The 22,033-nt window shown below is 37.0% G+C and overlaps 1 protein-coding gene across 1 annotated transcript in view; it reads left to right on the forward strand.

Annotated features, from left to right (window-relative positions):
- LOC111053768 (patched domain-containing protein 3) overlaps positions 1–20,623 on the forward strand; it is a 34,007-nt gene extending 13,384 nt beyond the window's left edge. The window contains 10 exon segments of the mRNA XM_039441136.1: positions 1,526–1,733; positions 3,009–3,144; positions 5,287–5,487; positions 9,044–9,076; positions 9,079–9,148; positions 11,981–12,188; positions 13,385–13,594; positions 18,139–18,348; positions 19,258–19,998; positions 20,000–20,623. Of these exon segments, the coding sequence (XP_039297070.1) occupies positions 1,526–1,733; positions 3,009–3,144; positions 5,287–5,487; positions 9,044–9,076; positions 9,079–9,148; positions 11,981–12,188; positions 13,385–13,594; positions 18,139–18,348; positions 19,258–19,998; positions 20,000–20,623 (2,641 nt within the window).
- The last annotated feature ends 1,410 nt before the right edge of the window (positions 20,624–22,033 follow it).

Below are 22,033 nucleotides of genomic sequence, written 5' to 3' on the forward strand. Positions count from 1 at the left end.
AAGACACAGTAGTTCTATTAATGTGATTTTTACTTTCCTTGCCCTATTACCATAGGTAAGGAAAGTATTGCTTTCCAAAAAAAATTAAGGTACCCCAATTTTTCAATTTCTATACGTTTCAAGGTCCCCTGAGTCCAAAAACATGATTTTTGGGTTGTCTGTGTGGGTGTGTGTGGGTGTTGTGTGTGTGTGTGTGTGTGTGTGTGTGTGTGTGTGTGTGTGTGTGTGTGTGTGTGTGTGTATGTGTGTATGTCTGTGAACACGATAACTCCATTCCTAATTAACTGATTGACTTGAAATTTCAAACTTAAGGTCCTTATACCATAAGGATCTGACAATAAGAAATTCAATAAAATTCAATTCAAGATGGCGGAAAAAATGGCGGATAATTACTAAAAAACCATGTTTTTCTCGAAAACAGCTCTAACGATTTTCTTCAAATTCATACCATGGATAGCTATTTATGAGCCCTATCAACTGACATGAGTCTCATTTCTTGGAAAATTCCAGGAGCTCTGTAATATTCTTGAGAAAAATGGCGGATAATGACTAAAAAGTCGTTTTTTCACGGTTTTCTCGAAAACGGCTCTAACGATTTTCTTCAAATTCATACCATGGATAGCTATTTATAAGCCCTATCAACTGACATGAGTCTTTCTCTTGGGGTACTAATGGGGTCCACCCCATCCTTGAGAAATGGACTTTGTAACCTCCTTCTCGTGCATGAGGTAGGTAAGTACACGGTATTTGGATGAAAACTGTAGAGGCCACGAAATGTGTGCGCAGTGGCCAGCCAGCTAGATTGCGTCACCGCCACCAACCGAGGTTTTTAACATCTATTGGCAATTTATGAAACTTATTTGTTAGTAACAGATGATTGGATATAAAATGACGTCAGCTACACCGGACATTTAGCACAAACATGCGCGTGACACCTACCGTCTTCTTCCATATACCGTGGGTAGGTAGAGCAGTTTATAAAAATAACACAGTCATAGTCAAGATATTTCATCTGTAGAACAGCTGTTTTGACGAATTTCAAAAAAATCATCGAATTTCACAATTTACACAAAGGGAAAAGTACTCTGAAAACAGTTATATATACACATATAAAGTAGTCTGATCGTCTGTAGTTGCAAATATTTTGCCGCCAATCATCATTATGTTATTCCCCTAAATTATTCTCGTCTAAGAATGAGGCTTACAGTTCAATGAGCAAGGAAAGTTGTGTGAGTGTACCACACCAGATTTTATTCAATTGAGACTCATCAATTAATGATTTGAGTGACTAATTGACTATTTTCACTAGTTTTGATCAACTGATTGATAATTTTCACTTGCTTCAATCAACTAATTCCTCTAATTTTTCACAGAGGAGCACGGTGGGGAGGAGAACCATTCCTAGACGTAGTACTTTATATTGATGTTGGTTTCATGATTTTTTTAATGATTTGATCGATTCATTCACTATTTTTACTTCTTTTAATTGATTGATTGTACAAATAATTTCTCTAATTTTGTACAGAGGAGCACGCTGGGAAGAAGCGTTCCTAGACGCTGTGGGCGAGGCAGAGGACGCAGGTCGATTCAAACACATCTCGACATCGAGGTTCGCCTCACGAACCCTGGACATCGAGCTTGAGAAGAACACACAGTCTGTGGTGCCTTACTTTGGATCCACCTTTGTTATCATGGCTGTTTTTAGTACTATCACGTCTATGATGTTAGACTGGGTGAGTATATTAACATGGATAGAAGATTTGTATCAAATTATGGTGTTGTGTATCAAGTTGAGATGATACTGTATCATATTGTGTTGATACTGTATAATGTTGTGGTGATACTGTATCATATTGTGTTGATAGTGTATCATTTATGATGATATGTCATGGTATAGGGCATCTTCAAGTTGAGATGAGGTTTTGAATCAAATTATGATGTTGAGTATCAAGTTGACATGATACTGTATCAAGTTGTGTTGATACTGTGTCATGTTGTGTTGATAGTGTATCATATTTTGTTGAAACTGTATCATTCATGAGGATATGATACAGATATTCTGTCTTTATCCCAGAGAGTAATACATGATATGCCATGGTTTGTAGAATTCATTCAAATTTTGGAAGTTTTGTATCAAATTATGGAATTGTGTATCGAAATGTATTGACATGATACTGTATCATATTGTGTTGATACTGTATCATATTGTGGTCATACTGTATCATTGTGTGGTGATATGCCATGGTAAAGAACCGTTATGTTGCAAATGTGAGTGTTAACTATTATATTATATATTATTATATTGTTTATTTTTGTGTGTAGCGAAAAATAGCGTTCGCACCACGGGAAAAAATGTTTTTCCGGCTCTCAATCTTTTCCAGTCCTCGGCCTACGGCCTCGGACTTGAAAACCCATTTCGAGCCGGAAAAATCTCATTTTCTGCTCGAGGTGCGAAATAGATCATCAGCTGTTCTTAGTGAGAATTTGTGTGTATTTTTGGCTTCAAAATTCATAAAATAACTTAATACAATATGCAGTGATAATTAAGTGTAATATTTAACTATAATTTGGTGTTTTAATTTTTCTAAATTTAAAATTTGCATCTCATATTTATTTTTTGACGAAAGTTGAGCTTGAACTTCTAACAGAAGAAACATAACCTATTTTTTGGACATGTAATCAAAATTTAGGAATGTAATAGTTTTGGGCCAAGCTTGTTGTTCCTTCCCAATCATATTTATATGATTCGTTATTGTATCCACGTATAATAAAATAATAAATAATATAATAATATAATAATAATAATATAATATAATAATAATAATAATAATAATAATATACTATTTCATTCAATATGAATAATTACCACAATATCCACTTTTCAACTACACAAAAAGTATTGTATTGTATTTTAGATATTTTGTACTTTTTATGTTTTTAATTGCTTGTTTGTATTTTTTGAAAGGAGATAAATTTATTTATTATTTGATTTGTATGTGACATTTTAGGTGAGATCCAAACCACTGCTGGGACTACTTGGCAATATTTCAGCAGCTATGGGGACTGTATCAGGATTTGGTCTGGCTGTCTATTTTGGTATACCCTTCATTGGAATAAACCTTGTTTCACCCCTACTTATGTGCAGTAAGTTTTTTAATTTATATTAAAACTTTCAAAAATGATAGATAAAACGTCTTTAGTGAGGTCCACGTTATAATGGCAGTATTTGATTAACATTGGTGTTGCTATCCTTGTCTATCATTACACAAAGCAGATAGCTCGATCCTGTTTTGTAACAAATTATGGTGTTGTGTATCAAGACGAGATGATACTGTATCATATTGTCGAACACTAATTGCTATAGTGAGGTCCACGTTATAATGGCAGTATTTGATTAACATTGGTGTTGCTATCCTTGTCTATTATTCCACAAAGCAGATAGCTCTATCCTGTTTTGTATCAAATTATGGTGTTGTGTATCAAGTTGAGATGATACTGTATCATATTGTCGAACACTAATCGCTATAGTGAGGTCCACGTTATAATGGCAGTATTTGATTAACATTGGTGTTGCTATCCTTGTCTATCATTCCACAAAGCAGATAGCTCTATCCTGTTTTGTATCAAATTATGGTGTTGTGTATCAAGACGAGATGATACTGTATCATATTGTCGAACACTAATTGCTATAGTGAGGTCCACGTTATAATGGCAGTATTTGATTAACATTGGTGTTGCTATCCTTGTCTATTATTCCACAAAGCAGATAGCTCTATCCTGTTTTGTATCAAATTATGGTGTTGTGTATCAAGTTGAGATGATACTGTATCATATTGTCGAACACTAATCGCTATAGTGAGGTCCACGTTATAATGGCAGTATTTGATTAACATTGGTGTTGCTATCCTTGTCTATCATTCCACAAAGCAGATAGCTCTATCCTGTTTTGTATCAAATTATGGTGTTGTGTATCAAGACGAGATGATACTGTATCATATTGTCGAACACTAATTGCTATAGTGAGGTCCACGTTGTAATGGCAGTATTTGATTAACATTGGTGTTGCTATCCTTGTCTATCATTCCACAAAGCAGATAGCGCTATCCTTTTTAGCTCTGCAACGTTGCCAGATCGTCTCTCAACAATGTAAAAATATCAATAATTAACATAATATCCAATCACAATTATGGATATTTATTATTTGATCATTGAAGAATATAATTACTCGACGAATAAAATATAATTGATTATTTCAAACAGTAATGAACAGTCATTATCACATCAGATATACCGGTAGCTATCAGCTATTTACTACAGAAGGCAGTGGTAACAGAGAATTGGCAACCATGCTCTCCTATCATCTCTACTGACTTATAATGTGAATTTCACTATAGTGTATTGAGTTAGCATAATATATTATAGATAATCCACTTAAATGAATAAATATAAACTTATCCAATCTAATATATAATATAGTAAAGGAAAGAACTGGCTTATACAGGTAGGGGATAGGAAATTCACGAATGACGCATCATCACGTCTCAACTACTCAACTCATTAACTTCACATTTTGCATATAGATTTTCAATTCACCGAGGATGGTTATAGGACTATTTTTCAAGTTTTCAGTAGATCAAGTTTCTAATTAGACCCTTGCGCAGCACGGGTTACCTGCTATAGTGAGGTCCACGTTATAATGGCAGTGGATAAAGATAGGAGAATAACGTTGCCGAACCCTCTGTCTTGTCAATGCCTTCTATAGATGGTAGCTGATACTAGTTTATTGATGTCATATTAACTGTTCATTCTCGTATAAAATAATAAATTATATTTTATTTAAGCAAGAATTAATATTCTTCATAATGAATTTTCATAATCAAGATGAAATATTTTGTTAATTAATCATCAATTCTACTTTGTTAAAAGACGATCTGTCAACAGAGCAAAGCGAGAAAGAGATAGGGCTATCCGCTTTGTTGAATGATAGACAAAGATAGCAATACCATTGCTAATCAAACACTGCCATTATAACGTGGACCTCACTATAGTCTAATCAAATCTCATCTAAGCTTTATCTATTCTAATCTAAGGCCTGGTTGCACAACAGCCGGTTAAATTTTTACCTTGATTAATTTCACGAGAACCAATCAGAGAAGGCCTTCTTGATAAGACGGTTTCTCTGATTGGCTCTCGTGGAATTAATCACGATTAAAATTTAACCGGCTGTTGTGCAACCGGCACTAAGTCAATCTAATCTGATCTAAATCTAATCTAATCTAATTACAGGTATCGGAATAGACGACACGTTTGTGATGCTAGCAGCATGGCGGCGTACACCGGTCACCCTTCCAGTGCCTGAACGGGTGGCACGTACCTTATCCGAGGCTGCCGTTTCAATAACGATTACTTCGGTAACTGATATCGTCAGTCTAACCATTGGAATACTCAGTCCGTTCCCAGCTATACAGATATTCTGTCTTTATTCCAGTGAGTATTTATACATTTTATGCCATGGTTTGTAGAATTCATTCAAAGTTTGGAAGTTCTGTATCAAATTATGGTGTTGTGTATCAAGTTGGCATGATACTGTATCATACTTTTTTGATACTGTATCATATTGTCTTTATTCCAGTGAGTACTAGCATAGAGAAACGATAGCATAAGTAGATATCCCATGGTATAGGGCGTTTATGTCGCAACTTTTACTGTTATCTCAAGCCGATAGTTCACGTAGTTCTTTCCCATGCAGCTTTCTGACGCTGGTAGTCTCTCAATTGTGCCGTTCATACACTTTCACCCCATCAAAACAGTAAAAATTGACAATAATTGACAGTAATCGGCTTGAGATAACAGTAAAAGTTGCGACATAAACGCCCTATACCATGGGATATCTACTTACGCTATTGTTTCTCTATGGCACTAGTAGCTCTGTGAAAAGTAGACCTCGCGCATTTATAAACCACAGACTCCTCAGTCAATACTGTCCATCAGAGTAAATTCTGTCCTGTCCTGTCGTGTCGGCGAGATATCGGTGGGAAAACGGCTAATGGCTGTTGGGGTTGGTGTATCAAAAATGCTAACTACAAAATTTAATCTCCTTCAAGACATACTGGCAACAGGTCAGCCCGAGTTCAAAGCAGAGAAAGGTCGAGAGAAAGTACTATGTTACTTTGGCTCAACTGACACTTAGGCGACTGAGGTGGAGAAGAGACTGGACTCTAGTGGAGAGCATGTGTTTCCAAATGGTGACACTCAGACCAGTCGATTCTAGTCTCCGCGACGTCACCATTTCAAAACACATGCTCTCCACTAGAGTCCCGTCTCTTCTCCACCTCAGTCGCCTAAGTGTCAGTTGAGCCTCTCAGTTATTAATTGTATGCAACTGATAGTCCACACAACAGCTGATTTTCTACTAAGTTACATCATAGAGAAACAATAGCATAAGTAGATATGCCATGGTGTAGGGCGTTTATGTCGCAACTTTTACTGTTATCTCAAGTCGATTATTGTCGGTTTTTACTGTTTTGTTGGGGTGAGAGTGTATGAACGGCACAATATGAGAGACTACCAGCTTCATAGAGCTTCACAGGAAAGAACTACATGGACTATCAGTTATCTCAAGCCGATTACTGTCGATTATTGTCGAATTTTACTGTTTTGTTGGGGTGAGAGTGTATGAACGGCACAATATGAGAGACTACCAGCTTCATAGAGCTTCACAGGAAAGAACTACATGGACTATCAGTTATCTCAAGCCGATTACTGTCGATTATTGTCGAATTTTACTGGTTTGACCGGGTGAGAGTGTATGAACGGCACAATATGAGAGACTACCAGCGTCATAGAGCTTCACAGGAAAGAACTACATGGACTATCAGTTATCTCAAGCCGATTACTATCGATTATTGTCGAATTTTACTGTTTTGTTGGGGTGAGAGTGTATGAACGGCACAATATAAGAGACTACCAGCGTCATAGAGCTTCACAGGAAAGAACTACATGGACTATCAGTTATCTCAAGCCGATTACTGTCGATTATTGTCGAATTTTACTGTTTTGTTGGGGTGAGAGTATATGAACGGCACAATATGAGAGACTACCAGCGTCATAGAGCTTCACAGGAAAGAACTACGTGGACTATCGGCTTCAGTTAACAGTAAAAGTTGCGACATAAACGACCTATACCATGGCATATCTACTTATGCTATTGTTTCTCTATGGTTACATTGAGATATTCACTCGACAGCTGATTTATAATAATTCTATAGTATTTTTTCACGGTAATATTGACATTAGAATGCTAATAAGTTGTTGTAAACAGCTATGCTAATAGCATTAAAAGCTTACAGAGTTGAAAGCAGAGAAAAGTCGGGAGAAAAAATAATAAGCTAAATGGAGTTATCAATATTGCATGCCTCAAAATGGAGTTATCAATATCGCATGCCTTATTGCTTGCAATTAATAGGCCCCACGACGCTGGTTTTTTACCAAATTGATTACATTGGGATATTCATTCCATGCAATCAATAATAATCCACTCGACAGCTGATTTATGATGAATAATTCTATAGTCTTATTTTTACGGTAATATTGGCGTTCGAAGGAGGCTCCTTTCTCTATTTGTATTATCCTTAAAATGCAAAATTTCAAAAAAACCTTTTACAGACGTCGACGCGTCTTATTTCAAAGTACTTGTATACCAAATTTCATCCAAATCGGTCAATTTGGTAGAGAGTTAGTGGGGAGGATATTTTTGATATTCTTTCCGAAGAATGGACATTGATATGTCCAAAGCTCCGCCAATTTATGTAGATGCATAACAATATGATTATTATCTATAGTTATTATATTACAAATTGCTTTTTCATATCATATACAGTTCAATAATTATTTTCTTAGTCTATATTATGTAATTCATCTATAATTTTGCTGTATTGTAAGCTATTGTATATAAGTGTATAAGCCAGTATATATTGTAATCTACATAATAAAGTACTCATCAATCAATCAATCAATCAATCATCAATCAATCATAACTGCGACTGTAACTGCGGTACAAACAAACAGACAAAAGCCGATCGAGTAGAAACTAAAGCTGCGTTTACACCAAAGTTATTAACAAAATGTTAGTAGTATATAAGTGTATAAGCCAGTATATATTGTAATCTACATAAATAAAGTACTCAATCAATCAATCTCTCTTTCTCACTACATCTCAATCTTTATTTCTCTCTGTCTTTCACACTCTCACACTCTCTGTAAGATTTTTACACATGGGCTACTTATTCCAATTGATCTTGAATTATTTCTCAATATCTCAGATTGTAGTCTAAAGTATTCGACTGCTTCTAAATCGTCTTTTTCCCTTTTGTTCTTCTTCTTCCACTTCTTCTTCTTCTTCTTCTCATCCTCCTCCATCTTCTACTTCTTCTTCATTATCTTCCTCTTTCTTGAGCTCCATCTTTCTGCCAAGCTGTAGACTAGTTGAAGCCACGCCTCCAAGCCCCACCTGCTCGCTTCCGATTGGTCGAGACGGTTTCTAGAGTCATTAGTGCTCAAATCTGCCACTAGATGCCAGTAGGCACTGAGTCAAAATATTATATATTGTATGTATATATTCATAAATATTATTATTGTAAATATTAATAGTGTCAAGATGATGTACTAAAGTGAGGTCCACGTTATAATGGCAGTATTTGATTAACATTGGTGTTGCTATCCTTGTCTATCATTCCACAAAACAGATAGCTCAATCGTGTTTTGTATCAAGCTATGGTGTTTTGTATCAAGTTGAGATGATACTGTATCATGTTATGTTGATACTGTATTATGTTGTGGTTTTTCTTGTTCTATAGTGAGGTACACGTTATAATGGCAGTATTCGATTAACTTTGGTGTTAATTATCTTATTAACTTTGGTGTTTATAATATATTGTATGCTTATTTTATTGGCTAAATGAATATGAAAATCTATGGAAAGTATACGTTTATAAAAGCTTATGGAATATTTCTTATCTAATATTTGTTGGATTTTAATTTACAGGAAAGAGATCATGGCTGTATAGAGCTTTCTGTTCTGGGGAATCAATCCAAAGGACCCTGATAATCCGATTGACAACCCAGAAAATGCACTTATGGCATTTTTCAGGTCAGTATTTCACAGTCATGTCTGCTTTTTTGCATTATAATTTATCCAAAATAATAGAACAAGTTAAAAATTTCAACTTTCTTGGTAATGACGAAATTTCGAAGTTCCAGTAAATATGTGGCACTTTACATAGAAACCTCAAAAATTAAACACAACAGGAAACGAGACTAAAGTTTTATAATACTATTGCAGTTCCGACTTTCCTATATGGAAGTGAGAATTGGATTCACACACGTAGAATGGACAGTCGAATTCAAGATGCAGAAATGAGGTTTCTAATTAGTGCACTGGAGTTGATAGAATCAGAAATAATGGTATAAGACATGTTTTATCGGTTGCTCCTCTGCATGGAATAATTGACCGAGCGTAGTGAGGTCTAAGATTAAAGTAGACGGTTTGGCATTTCTCTTAATGTTTAAATGTTTATATGCTGCGCATTCACGGCGAAACGCGGTAATAGATTTCATGAAATTTGACAGGTATGTTCCTTTTTAAATTGCGCGTCGACGTATATACAAGGTTTTTGGAAATTTTGCATTTCAAGTATAATATTAAAAGGGAAAAGGAGCCTCCTACATACGCCAATATCAGAGTGAAAATCAGACTGTAGAATTATTCATCATAAATCAGCGGCAAGTGATTACACAGATGTGTGGAGAAGCCAGTCTATTGCTGTATTTCCATAAGGCCTATAGTTTCAATCAGGTATTTGTGGATGAGAATACTGCGTGAGGTCTACTGTTCACAGAACTACTGGTTATAAAATATAGACGCAACTGGTGCAGTCATTTGGATAGAATGCCCCTTGAAGTCCAAAACTATAGACCTACTGGAAAAAGAGATGTAGGAGACCAAGAAAGAGATGGGTATATGGAACAGGTTAATCAATAAACCTAATCCCTGAAGTGAATGTGATGATGATATCCAAAATAATGAGTTGAAAATTGTAGTTGTATATTTTTGCAAATCTGATGGCTTATTCGTGTTCCTCTAGTCAAGTACTATAATTTTTGACAGTTTGAGAGTTTGAGGGATTTAGAAAGTCTTAAGGGTGCGTACAGATTTACGCGCCGCGAACATGAGCAATTCACTTTTAATCAGCTGATGCCAAGCTTTTTATATCTATATCTTACCGTTTCTGTGAAAATACAGGTAAAGTCAGCTGATTAATAGTTAATTGATCATGTTCGCGGCTCGTAAATCTGTACGCACCTTTATATTTACGCAAAAATCATGCTGAATATAGTTACAGTTGGGGTCTTGAAGGTTTGCCTATTGGCAGAGGGCCACTAGACTACAATATTACACGTTCAAAAACATCAAACATCTTTGAAAATGTATCTTTCCATAAGCAACACATGCTCTTCTGTATCTCCTCAAAAGCAACGTGTTGCATCCGAAAAGATACACAAGGAGCTTTAATGTATCTTCCCATAAGTAACAGATGCTCTTCTGTATCTCCTCAAAAGCAACGTGTTGCATCCGAAAAGATACACAAGGAGCTTTAATGTATCTTCCCATAAGTAACAGATGCTCTTCTGTATCTGCTCAGAAGCCACGTGTTGCATCCGAAAAGATACACAAGGAGCTGTAATATATTTTCTCATAAGTAACAGATGCTCTTCTTTATCTGCTCAGAAGCCACGTGTTGCATCCGAAAAGATACACAAGGAGCTGTAATGTATTTTCTCATAAGTAACAGATGCTCGTCTGTATCTTCTCAAAAGCAACGTGTTGCATCCGAAAAGATACACAAGGAGCTATTTGGAGTTAGGTCCTTTTAGCAGAGCACAGCCTATCAGCTGACATTCGTTCAACATGCTGTTTCCATTGTTGGTGATACCATGGATTAACAATATCCTAAGTAGATATGCCATGGTATAGGGCGTTTATGTCGCCACTTTCACTGTTATCTCAAGCTGATGGACCACGTAGCTCTTTTCTATGCAGCTGTTTGACGCTGGTAGTCTTTCATATTGTTCTGTTCATACGCTCTTACCCGGTCAAGACAGTAAAAATCTACAATAATCGACAGTAATCGGCTTGAGATAACAGTAAAAGTTGCGACATAAACGCCCTATACCATGGCATATCTACTTATGCTATTGTTTCTCTATGGTGATACGTTGCAACTCTCTCATTCATGAAGAATGTGTGTGTGTAGGGAGCTTCCTCCATCTAGGGATCTAGGGTCTCTGAAGCCTGAAGTTTTTGAAAAAGTAAGAATATTACCCCGCGAACCATACCTTGCTTATATGCTGTTTCAAAGATCAAAGTCACTGAGGCAAAACTATGGACCGCGTACTGTAATTAACTTGTAGTTCTGTGAACAGTAGACCTCACGCAGTATTCTCATCCACAAGTACCTGATTGAAACTATAGACCTTATGGAAATACAGCAATAGACTGGCTTCTCCACACATCTGTGTAATCACTTGTCAGCTGATTTATGATGAATAATATTCTATAGTCTGATTTTTACTTCAATATTGGCGTATGAAGGAGGCTCCTTTTTCCTTTTATATTATCCTTGAAATGTAAAATTTCCAAAAACCTTGTATATACGTCGACGCGCAATTGGAAAAGGAACATACCTGTCAAATTTCATGAAAATCTATTACCGCGTTTTGCCGTAAATGCGCAACATATAAAACATTTGAACATTAATTTAAACATAAAGAGAAATGTCAAACTGTCGACTTGAATCTTAGACCTCACTTCGCTCAGTCAATTAATAAATTTTGATTTTTTTCTCATTATTGAGATAATTTCATTCTCAGTTATGTAGTTATCTGTTTTTGATTTTTGAAAGAATTTCATTGTTTTCCGCAGAGATACCCTGACCTACTACCTGAATAAATGGCAGGTGAAAATGCTGATTCTGCTAGTTTTCATGGCATATCTGGCTGGAGCCTGCTATGGTATCACATGCATCAAGGAAGGATTACAGAGGAGAAAATTGTCCAAGGCTGATTCGTACTCTATTGAGTTCTATGACAGGGAAGACTTCTATTTCAGGGAGTTTCCCTACAGAATGCAGGTAAATATATATCAACAATTTATTTATTATTTATCATCTATTCCACCTCCTCATTCCAATCCTTCTCCTCCTCCTCCTTCTCTTTCAGTTTCACTTCCTTCTTCGTCTTCTTCTTAATCATCATCATCTTCTTATCCTTCTACTTCTTCTCCATCTTCTTCATTATCATCATCATAATCTTCTTCTTCTTCTTCTTCTTCTTCTTCTTCTTCTTCTTCTTCTTCTTCTTCTTCTTCTTCTTCTTCTTCTTCTTCTTCTTCTCCTTCATTATCATCATCATCATCGTCTTCTTCTTCTTCTCCTTTTTCTTCTCCATCTTCTTCAGCTTCTTCTTCTAATCTTTTCCACTTCTTCACCATCTCCTTCATTATCATCATCATCGTCTTCTTCTTCTTCTCCTCCTTCTTCTCCATCCTCTTCAGCTTCTTCTTCTAATCTTTTCCCCTTCTTCAATAAATCATTTTTCATATTTTTCTCATGCTTAGTCTTCTTCATCATCATCATCATCATCATCATCTTCTTCTTCTTCTTCTTCTTCTTCTTCTTCTTCTTCTTCTTCTTCAACCTGTTCTCCTCCTTCGACTCCCTTTTCTTCTTCTCTTCCTCCTTCTCCTTCTCCTTTTTCTCTTCTTCCACCTGATACTCCTCCTATTTTCTCTCTTCTCCTGCTCGGCCTCTTTTCTTCCTTTCATCTCCTTCGTGATTGTTATCCTTCCATTCTCCCTTTTCCCTTCCTGTTCTACTTCCTCTCATCTTCCTTCTCCTCCTTCCTTGCCTCCTCCTCTTCTCTCTTTTTCCTCCTCTCTCTCACTCCTCCTTCTCTTCTCTTTCTCCACCAACTTTTGGTAGAGAGTTAGTGGGAGATATTTTTTATAATTCTTCCAAAGATGGGACATTGATATGTCCAAAGCTCCGCCAATTTATGTAGATTCATACAAATGATTATTATCTATAGTTATATATTACAAATTGCTTTTTCATATAATACAGTTCAATAATTATTTTCTTAGTCTATATTATGTAAATTCATCTATAATTTTGCTGTATTGTAAGCTATTGTATATAAGTGTATAAGCCAGTATATATTGTAATCTACTTAAATAAAGTACTCATCAATCAATCAATCAATCGTTCTTCTTCTTTTCCTGTTGTATATTTTTTATACGATATATAATTGTATATTTTCGTGATTTTAGGTAATCCTAAGCGGCCCCCTGAACTACAGTGACCCGTTGGTCCAACAGGTGGAGAACCTGACCCGTACATTCGAGGCATCGCCCTACATCTCGACCTCCCTCTACACAGAGTCCTGGCTGCGTAGCTTTGTCTCATATGTTGAGCGAAATGCTGACTATTTGAATGTGTCTATCAGCACGGAGCCTGATTTCATCAAGGCTCTACACGAGGTGGGTGGTTCGGAGTACACCTAAGAGTGTTCACAATACTCCCTCAAATAATTATTCCCCAATTTCATCCAAATTGCGGTAATATTTAAAGTGCGGTGATATTAAGTGCAAAATTTGACTATAATTTGGTATTTTAATCATTCTAAACTCAAAATTTCTAGCTAATATATATTCTTGGACAGAACTTTGAACTTTAACTTTCCTCAGTAAGAACATACCTATTTTTTTCTGACATTTCATTATTTATCAAAATTTGGGAACAGAATAGTTTTGGGCTATGCCTGTGTTCTATCCCCATCATATTCATATGATTTTAATTATATCAACGAATAAATAAATAAATAAATAAATTTGGGAGATAATAAGTATAATTTAATAAGTATAAGTATAATTTGGGAGATAGTAAGTGAATATTATTATGAAGAGTATTGGTAAAAATCTGGTGTGGCGCACTCACACAACTTTCCTTGCCGTTATGAAAATTGATCACCTGCCGCTAGTGTTCACGAGCATCTCAAGTCTACTATTCAAAGATTTGAGCCAGCTGGTGACAGGGTAATAACGCTGGATACATACTAGTGGTTCTGTGAACAGTAGACCTCACGCAGTATTCTCATCCACAAGTACCTGATTGAAACTATAGACCTCATGGAAATACAGCAATAGACTGGCTTCTCCACACATCTGTGTAATCACTTGTCAGCTGATTTATGATTAATAATTCTATTGTCTTATTTTAACGCTGGAGACACACATGAGGTCTGCTATCTCTTCATAGTGAATCATTTAATAGAATCAACCGTTCCAACAGTTTGCAATTGAAATAATCACATTTTCTCGGATTTCAAGCTTATTTTGAATTTTAGGTGAAAATGTTACTGAACATTAATTGTAGAGATTCTCATGCTGAATCTTTCTCACTCAAAATTTTTTGTTTAAATTATATCTGAAGCCTGATAATTGAAAATCTAAATCAGGCGGAGCTCCTGAATTTTTTACAGATATGGGAATTCTGACAGTTGATAGAGCTTTTATCAATAACTATTCTAGTTATAAATTTGATGAAAATCGTTGGAGCCGTTTTCGAGGAAATCACGAAAAAACCCTGTTTTTGACAACATTTTCGTCATTTTAGCCGCCATCTTGAATTGCATTTGATCGAAATTGTTCGTGTCGGATCCTTATATTGTAAGGACCTCAAGTTCTGCATTTCAAGTCATTCCGTTAATAATTGGGAGATAAGATATCGTGTACACAGACACCCATACACTCATCACACACACACACACACACACACACACACACACACACATACAGACCAATACCCAAAAACAACTTTTCTGAACTCAGGGGACCTTGAAACGTATAGGAATTTAAAAATTGGGGTACCTTAATTTTTTCCGGAGAGCAATACTTTCCTTACCTATGGTATATGGCAAGGAGAGTAAAAATAAACTGATAACATCAATATAATCTAATCTAATAACATCATAAGAAACGCTAAAGTCTACTTTTTTAATATAATAATCTTTACTATAATAAAGTAAATAATTGGCTTATCCACGTGGGGGATAGGAAATTCACGAATGACGCATCATCACGTCTCAACTACTCAACTCATTAACTTGATATTTTGCATATAGATTCTAAAGGTTCGTACAAATTTACGCGCCGCGAACATGAGCAATTCACTTTTAATCAGCTGACGATATCTGTATTTCTACAGAAATGGTAAGATACAGATATAAAAAGCTTGGCATCAGCTGATTAAAAGTGATTTGCTCATGTTTGCGGCGCGTAAATCTGTACGAACCTTTGGCTCAACTCACACCTATGCGACTCAGTGGAGAAGAGACGGACTCTAGTGGAGAGCATGTGTTTTCCGAATGGTGACACTCAGACCAGTCGATTCTAGTCTCCGCGACGTCACCATTTCAAAACACATGCTCTCCACTAGAGTCCAGTCTCTTCTCCACCTCAGTCGCCTAAGTGTCAGTTCAGCCTCAATTAACCGAGGATGGTTATAGGCCTAATTGCAATTGTTAAAGATTTCATTACGTCAAGTTTTCAGTTAGTCAATAGACCCTTGCGATACACGGGTTTCCTTTTAGTCATTGCTCCTTTTCCGTGGCCTGCCTTCTCTTTAGCTTGGCTATTCAAACCCACCCGTTTTCGTTGGAGGTGAAATTTAGTGACTACAACCATAGAGAAACAATAGCGTAAGTAGATATCCCATGGTATAGGGCGTTTATGTCGCAACTTTTACTGTTATCTCAAGCCGATAGTCTACGTAGTTCTTTCCCGTGAAGCTTTACGACGCTGGTAGTCTCTCATATTGTGCCGTTCATACAATCTTACCCGGTCAAAACATTAAAAATCGACAGTAATCGGCTTGAGATAACAGTAAAAGTTGCGACATAAACGCCCTATACCATGGGATATCTACTTATGCTATTGTTTCTCTATGGTTGTAGCAATACCTAATATTACTATTATATTATAATATTACTATTATTACTATTAAGTAATAGTATTATTGGTTATAGCATCTGTAGCTACAGGTATAGAAGCAGAAGACCGGAGGAAATGATGAAGAAGAAGGAGGGGAAGGAGTAGGAGAAAAGGGAGTGAGAGGAGGAGAAGATGTTGAAGAAGAAGAAGAAGGAGAAGGAGTAGGAGAAAAGGCTGTGAGAGGAGGAGAAGAGGTTGAAGAAGAAGAAGAAGGAGAAGGAGAAGGAGTAGGAAAAAAGGGTGTGAGAGGAGGAGAAGAAGTTGAAGAAGAAGAAGAAGAGAGTAGAGAAGAAGAGAAGAAGAGAAGAAGAAAAGGTAGTAAGTGGAGGAGAAGTTGAAGAAGGAGAAGAGAAGAAGTGAAGGAGAATGAGTGAGAAAAATAAGAAGAAAGGGGTGAAGAGGAGGATTATATGAGGAGGGTAAGGAGGAGTGGAAGAAGGAGAAGGAGGGATGGGAGGAGAAGAATGAAAAGAAGAGGAGCAAGAAGGAGAGAAAGGTGTTGGAGAGGAAGAGGAAGAAGAAGAAGAAAACAGCAAAAGCAGAATAAGAAGAGTGAAGAGGAAGAAACAACATTCTTCCCTTCTACCTTAGAAAAATGTGAGAATCACTCAACTAATCTATATTTTCTTATTTTTTCCTTTTTTTAGGATGTGAAATTCAGACTGTAACTTTTGTGTCCCTCCATTTAAGATCTGGCTATTCAAACCAGCCCCTTTCTTTCTGGATGTGAAATTTACTAACCTTTATCTGTCCCTCCATTTCAGATCTGGCTATTCAAACCGAATCCATTCTCCCCGTATGTGAAATTTAGACTAACTTTTGTGTCCCTCCATTTCAGATCTGGCTATTCAAACCGAACCCGTTTTCGTTGGATGTGAAATTTAGCGACTACCTATTAAACTTGAAACTCTGATTTTTCCCGTTTTTGTTGGATGTGAAATTCAGACTGTAACTTTTGTGTCCTCTATTTCAGTTCTGCATTTCAAGTCATTCGTTAATATTGGGAGATAAGATATCGTGTACACAGACACACCACACTCATACACACACACCACACACACACCACACCCACACACACATACAGACCAATACCCAAAAACAACTTTTCTGAACTCAGGGGACCTTGAAACGTATAGGAATTTAAAAATTGGGGTACCTTAATTTTTTCCGGAGAGCAATACTTTCCTTACCTATGGTATATGGCAAGGAAAGTAAAAATAAACCGATAACATCAATATAATCTAATCTAATAACATCATAAACAACGCTAAAGTCTACTGTTTTAATATAATAATCTATACTATAATAAAATAAATAACTGGCTTATCCACGTAGGGGATGGGAAATTCACGAATCACGTCTCAACTACTCAACTGATTAACTTTATATTTTGCATATAGATTCTAAAGGTTCGTACAGATTTACGCGCCGCGAACATGAGCAATTCACTTTTAATCAGCTGACTATATCTGTATTTCTACAGAAACGGTAAGATACAGATATAAAAAGCTTGGCATCATCTGATTAAAAGTGAATTGCTCATGTTTGCGGCGCGTAAATCTGTACGAACAATAGGCTCAACTCACACTTATGCGACTCAGGTCGAGAAGAGACTGGACTCTAGTGGAGAGCATGTGTTTTGAAATGGTGACGTCGCGGAGACTAGAATCGACTGGTCTGAGTGTCACCATTTGGAACACATGCTCTCCACTAGAGTCCAGTCTCTTCTCCACCTCAGTCGCCTAAGTGTGAGGTGAGCCTTGATTAACCGAGGATGGTTATAGGCCTAATTGCAATTGTTAAAGATTTCATTACATCAAGTTTTCAGTTAGTCAATAGACCCTTGCGGAGCACGGGTTTCCTTTTAGTCAGTAATAATTATTGCTCCTTTTCCGTGGCCTGCCTTCTCTTTAGCTTGGCTATTCAAAGCCACCCGTTTTCGTTGGATGTGAAATTCAGTGACAAACTATGATTTTTCCCGTTTTTGTTGGATGTGAAATTCAAACTGTAACTTTTCTGTCCCTCTATTTCAGATCTGGCTATTCAAACCGAACCCGTTTTCGTTGGATGTGAAATTCAGTGACGATGGATCGCAAATAGTGGCATCTCGCTTCATGATTCAGGCAGTCAACATCAGCGACGGAAATGCCGAGAAAGACATGGTCCGCGATCTGAGACGAATCTGCCATGAGTCACATCTGAATGTCAGCGTCTTTCATCCCTATTTCGTCTATTTCGATCAGGTAAAACACTGTCAGCTAATCTCAAAAGTTATTCGTTTAGTTTTATTGTTAACAAGAGACTGTATTGGGCGTTTTTCAGGCATTTTCAGACGGGTTGGCACGGCAGCTAATCTCAAAAGTTATTAGTTAAGTTATATTGTTAGGGTGAGACCATATTGGGCGTTCGAGAATTAGCCAATCGTGGCCAATCACATTTCCTACGTTTTATTACTTTCTTCCTAAGACACTTCCTAAAACATTTGTAGAACAAAACCCTTCATTCTCTCTCTAATGTTATCTTTATTCATAATGAATATTATATTATATATAATATATAATATATAATATATATATATTATATATTATATATTATATATTATATATTATATATTATATATTATATATTATATTGTGTCCACATTGAACAAATGTTCGACATACATGTTTGTTGAGGAGCTCAAGGACAAACATTTTAAAAAGTTTGCACAATCATTGTTTGTCAAACAAAACACTACTGTTTTTCCAAACATTTTCAGAGCTGACAGCTGTAAAGCATAAAACCTGTTCTTCTCACTTACAAATATTTTTGTTTGGTGACGCGTCCACACTGGCCACAGGCAAACATAATAAAATTTGCCCAAACTTTTTCAACAAACATATTTGTCGAACATTTGTTAGTGTGGACATGGCTTTAGGAAATAGTTTCGTGATTATTTATAATTGAATGAATTAGCAGAGCCTGAATTTTCATGTATTTACTTTAGTTTGATACACTAGCTTATACTATTTTAATAAGTTTTTTGTATTTTGTTTCCAGCAAATAATTATATAGATTTATTCAGTTAAATTCTTCCAAAAAAATTATCCTTTTTTTCAAAATAATTATGCCCTTTCCAAAAACATAATCAACTCTCTCATGATCTGTTGCAGTTCGAACTGGTCCGCCCCACCTCTATTCAGGCCATGATAGTTGGCGCAGTCATCATGATGATCATCTCCTTCATCTTCATCCCGAACATCCTCTGCTCACTTTGGGTGGCCTTCTGTATCGTCTCCATCGAAACCGGAGTGGCCGGCTATATGTCTCTATGGTCAGTCAACCTGGACACCATCTCAATGATCAACCTCATCATGTGCATTGGGTTCTCAGTGGACTTCACTGCCCACATCTGCTATGCGTACATGTCCTCCAAGGCTGAATTACCTGAAGAAAAACTCCGGGAATCCTTACACTCCCTGGGTCTTCCGATTTTCCAAGGTGCCATCTCGACTATCCTTGGTGTCGCTGCCCTGGTTCTAGCAGACAGCTACATCTTCCTAGTCTTCTTCAAGATGATTTTCCTGGTGGTATTTTTCGGGGCCATCCATGGTATCCTACTTCTCCCTGTGCTCCTAACCATGTTTGGACCTAACTCATGTGGCAGATCCAAACAACGCAGGGAAATGTCGGAGATTGAAAAGACATTTCCCCACCCGTACTGTATCCCCCACCCGAGTCTCACAGGTGCCCTGAATCATCCCTTAGCGCACTTCCAAGGGAAACAGCTGGGGGGACCACATCACCATCATTTCGGCGGGGTTCCGTTACATGGGTTGGCCGCAGACATACCTCCGTCACGTCTGGTCATCTCATCGTACAATGGTGATACCTGTGGAAAGTTTGTGTTGGACAAAGGATCAAGGTCTGGGGACATCAGGAGAGGATTCAAGTGAGTCGAGCTCGTCTAAATCACATCCCCATCAGAAACAGGTCCCGAAGAAAATGGTGGCAGAAGATGAAGATGAGAAACAGCGCAGGAAGTATGTGGAGGGATGGCGGAAGTCTAGTGCACCGGGTCAAGGTCTTTCGAGGTCACCTGAAGGTCGATCAAGGTCGCCGACAGATCTTCAAGGGCATCCAAGGTCACAAGACTACCAAGGTCAAGCACATCAAGGTCATCCAAGGTCGTCCCTGAACGAAGGTCACCTAAGGTCTTCACAAGACTTTCCAAGGTCGTCCCCGAACGAAGGTCATCTCAGGTCTTCACAAGACTTCTCAAGGTCTTCAAATGACGGTCATCCAAAAGGAAGAGGAGCGCCCGAAGGTCATCCAAGGTCATCAGCCCAAGGTCACTCGAGGACGAATGGTGGCTACATGAGTGACGAGGACAGCTCCCCGAAATGGCGACCGCCACACCCGGCGTCGCAGCTAAATTTTAGGGCATCACGATCGCACCACTATTCGCCCAAATCGGGAGCAACACCTCAGGGCAGAAATTCGTCCTCAGCGTTTGTTGGAGAGAGTAGGTTTCCATGAGGGTTCCGACTGTGAGGTTCATGTCAAACTGTCAGTATGGATGACGTCATTAGTGAAGTCATTCAATGACGTCATCACTCCCCATTAAATGCTCACAGTTTTATTATTGAATCTCACTATGACTATAGAGAAAAGATAGCATAAGAAGACATGCCATGGTTTGTAGAATACCTTCAAAGTTTGGAAGTTTTGTATCAAATTATGGTGTTATGTAGCCAGTTGAGATGATACTGTATCATATTGTGGTGATACTGTATCATTTGTGTTGATACCATAGAGAATAGATAGTATGAGAAGATATGTCATGGCTTGTACAATACCTTCAAAGTTTGCAAGTTATGTATCAAGTTATGGTGTTGTCTATCAAGTTGAGATGGTACTGTATCATATTGTGGTGATACTGTATCATGTGTGTTGATACTGTATCATATTGAGGTGATACTGAATGATTAGTGACGATACCATACAGAAAAGATAGCAAAAGAAGACATGCCATGGCTTGTAGTATTCATTCAAAGTTTGTAAGTTTTGTATCAAATTATGGTGTTGTGTATCAAGTTGAGATGATACTGTATCATATTGTGGTGATACTGTATCATTTGTGTTGATACCATAGAGAATAGATAGCATGAGAAGATATGCCATGGCTTGTAGAAAACGTTCAAAGTTTGAAAGTTATGTATCAAGTTATGGTGTTGTGTATCAAGTTGAGATGATACTGTATCATATTTTGGTGATACTGTATCATGTGTGTTGATACTGTATCATATTGAGGTGATACTGAATGATTAGTGACGATACCATACAGAAAAGATAGCAAAAGAAGACATGCCATGGCTTGCAGTATTCATTCAAAGTTTGTAAGTTTTGTATCAAATAATGGTGTTATGTAGCCAGTTGAGATAATACTGTGATACTGTATCATATTGTGGTGATACTGTATCATTTTTGTTGATACCATAGAGAATAGATAGCAAAAGAAGACATGCCATGGCTTGTAGGATTCATTCAAAGTTTGCAAGTTTTGTATCAAATTATGGTGTTGTGTATCAAGTTGAGATGATACTACTGTATCATATTGTGTTGATACTGTATCATCTATGGTGATAGCATAAGAAGATATCTCATGGTATAGGTCGTTCATGTACCAAATTTGAAACCGTTTATTTATATAACTCAAGCCGACTACTGTGTATTATTAGTGTGGCTTTTTAGAAAGTAGTCAAAGTTTTTAAAAAGTTTTATGTTTTTTTGTGAGACTATTTGAGAAAGTGCCTCGTTTTACAGTGACTCAAGTATTTTAGTTCTAGTGAATTTGAACAATGCTCAAGTTTATTAATTATAGATGTAAAAACTAATTAAGTATAATTTAAAAACTATTGTTTAACCTAAGTGAACAAAATGTGCTCA

The sequence above is a fragment of the Nilaparvata lugens genome, chromosome 14 (assembly GCF_014356525.2).
Source record: "Nilaparvata lugens isolate BPH chromosome 14, ASM1435652v1, whole genome shotgun sequence".
In the NCBI taxonomy this organism is placed as follows: Eukaryota; Metazoa; Arthropoda; class Insecta; order Hemiptera; family Delphacidae; genus Nilaparvata; species Nilaparvata lugens.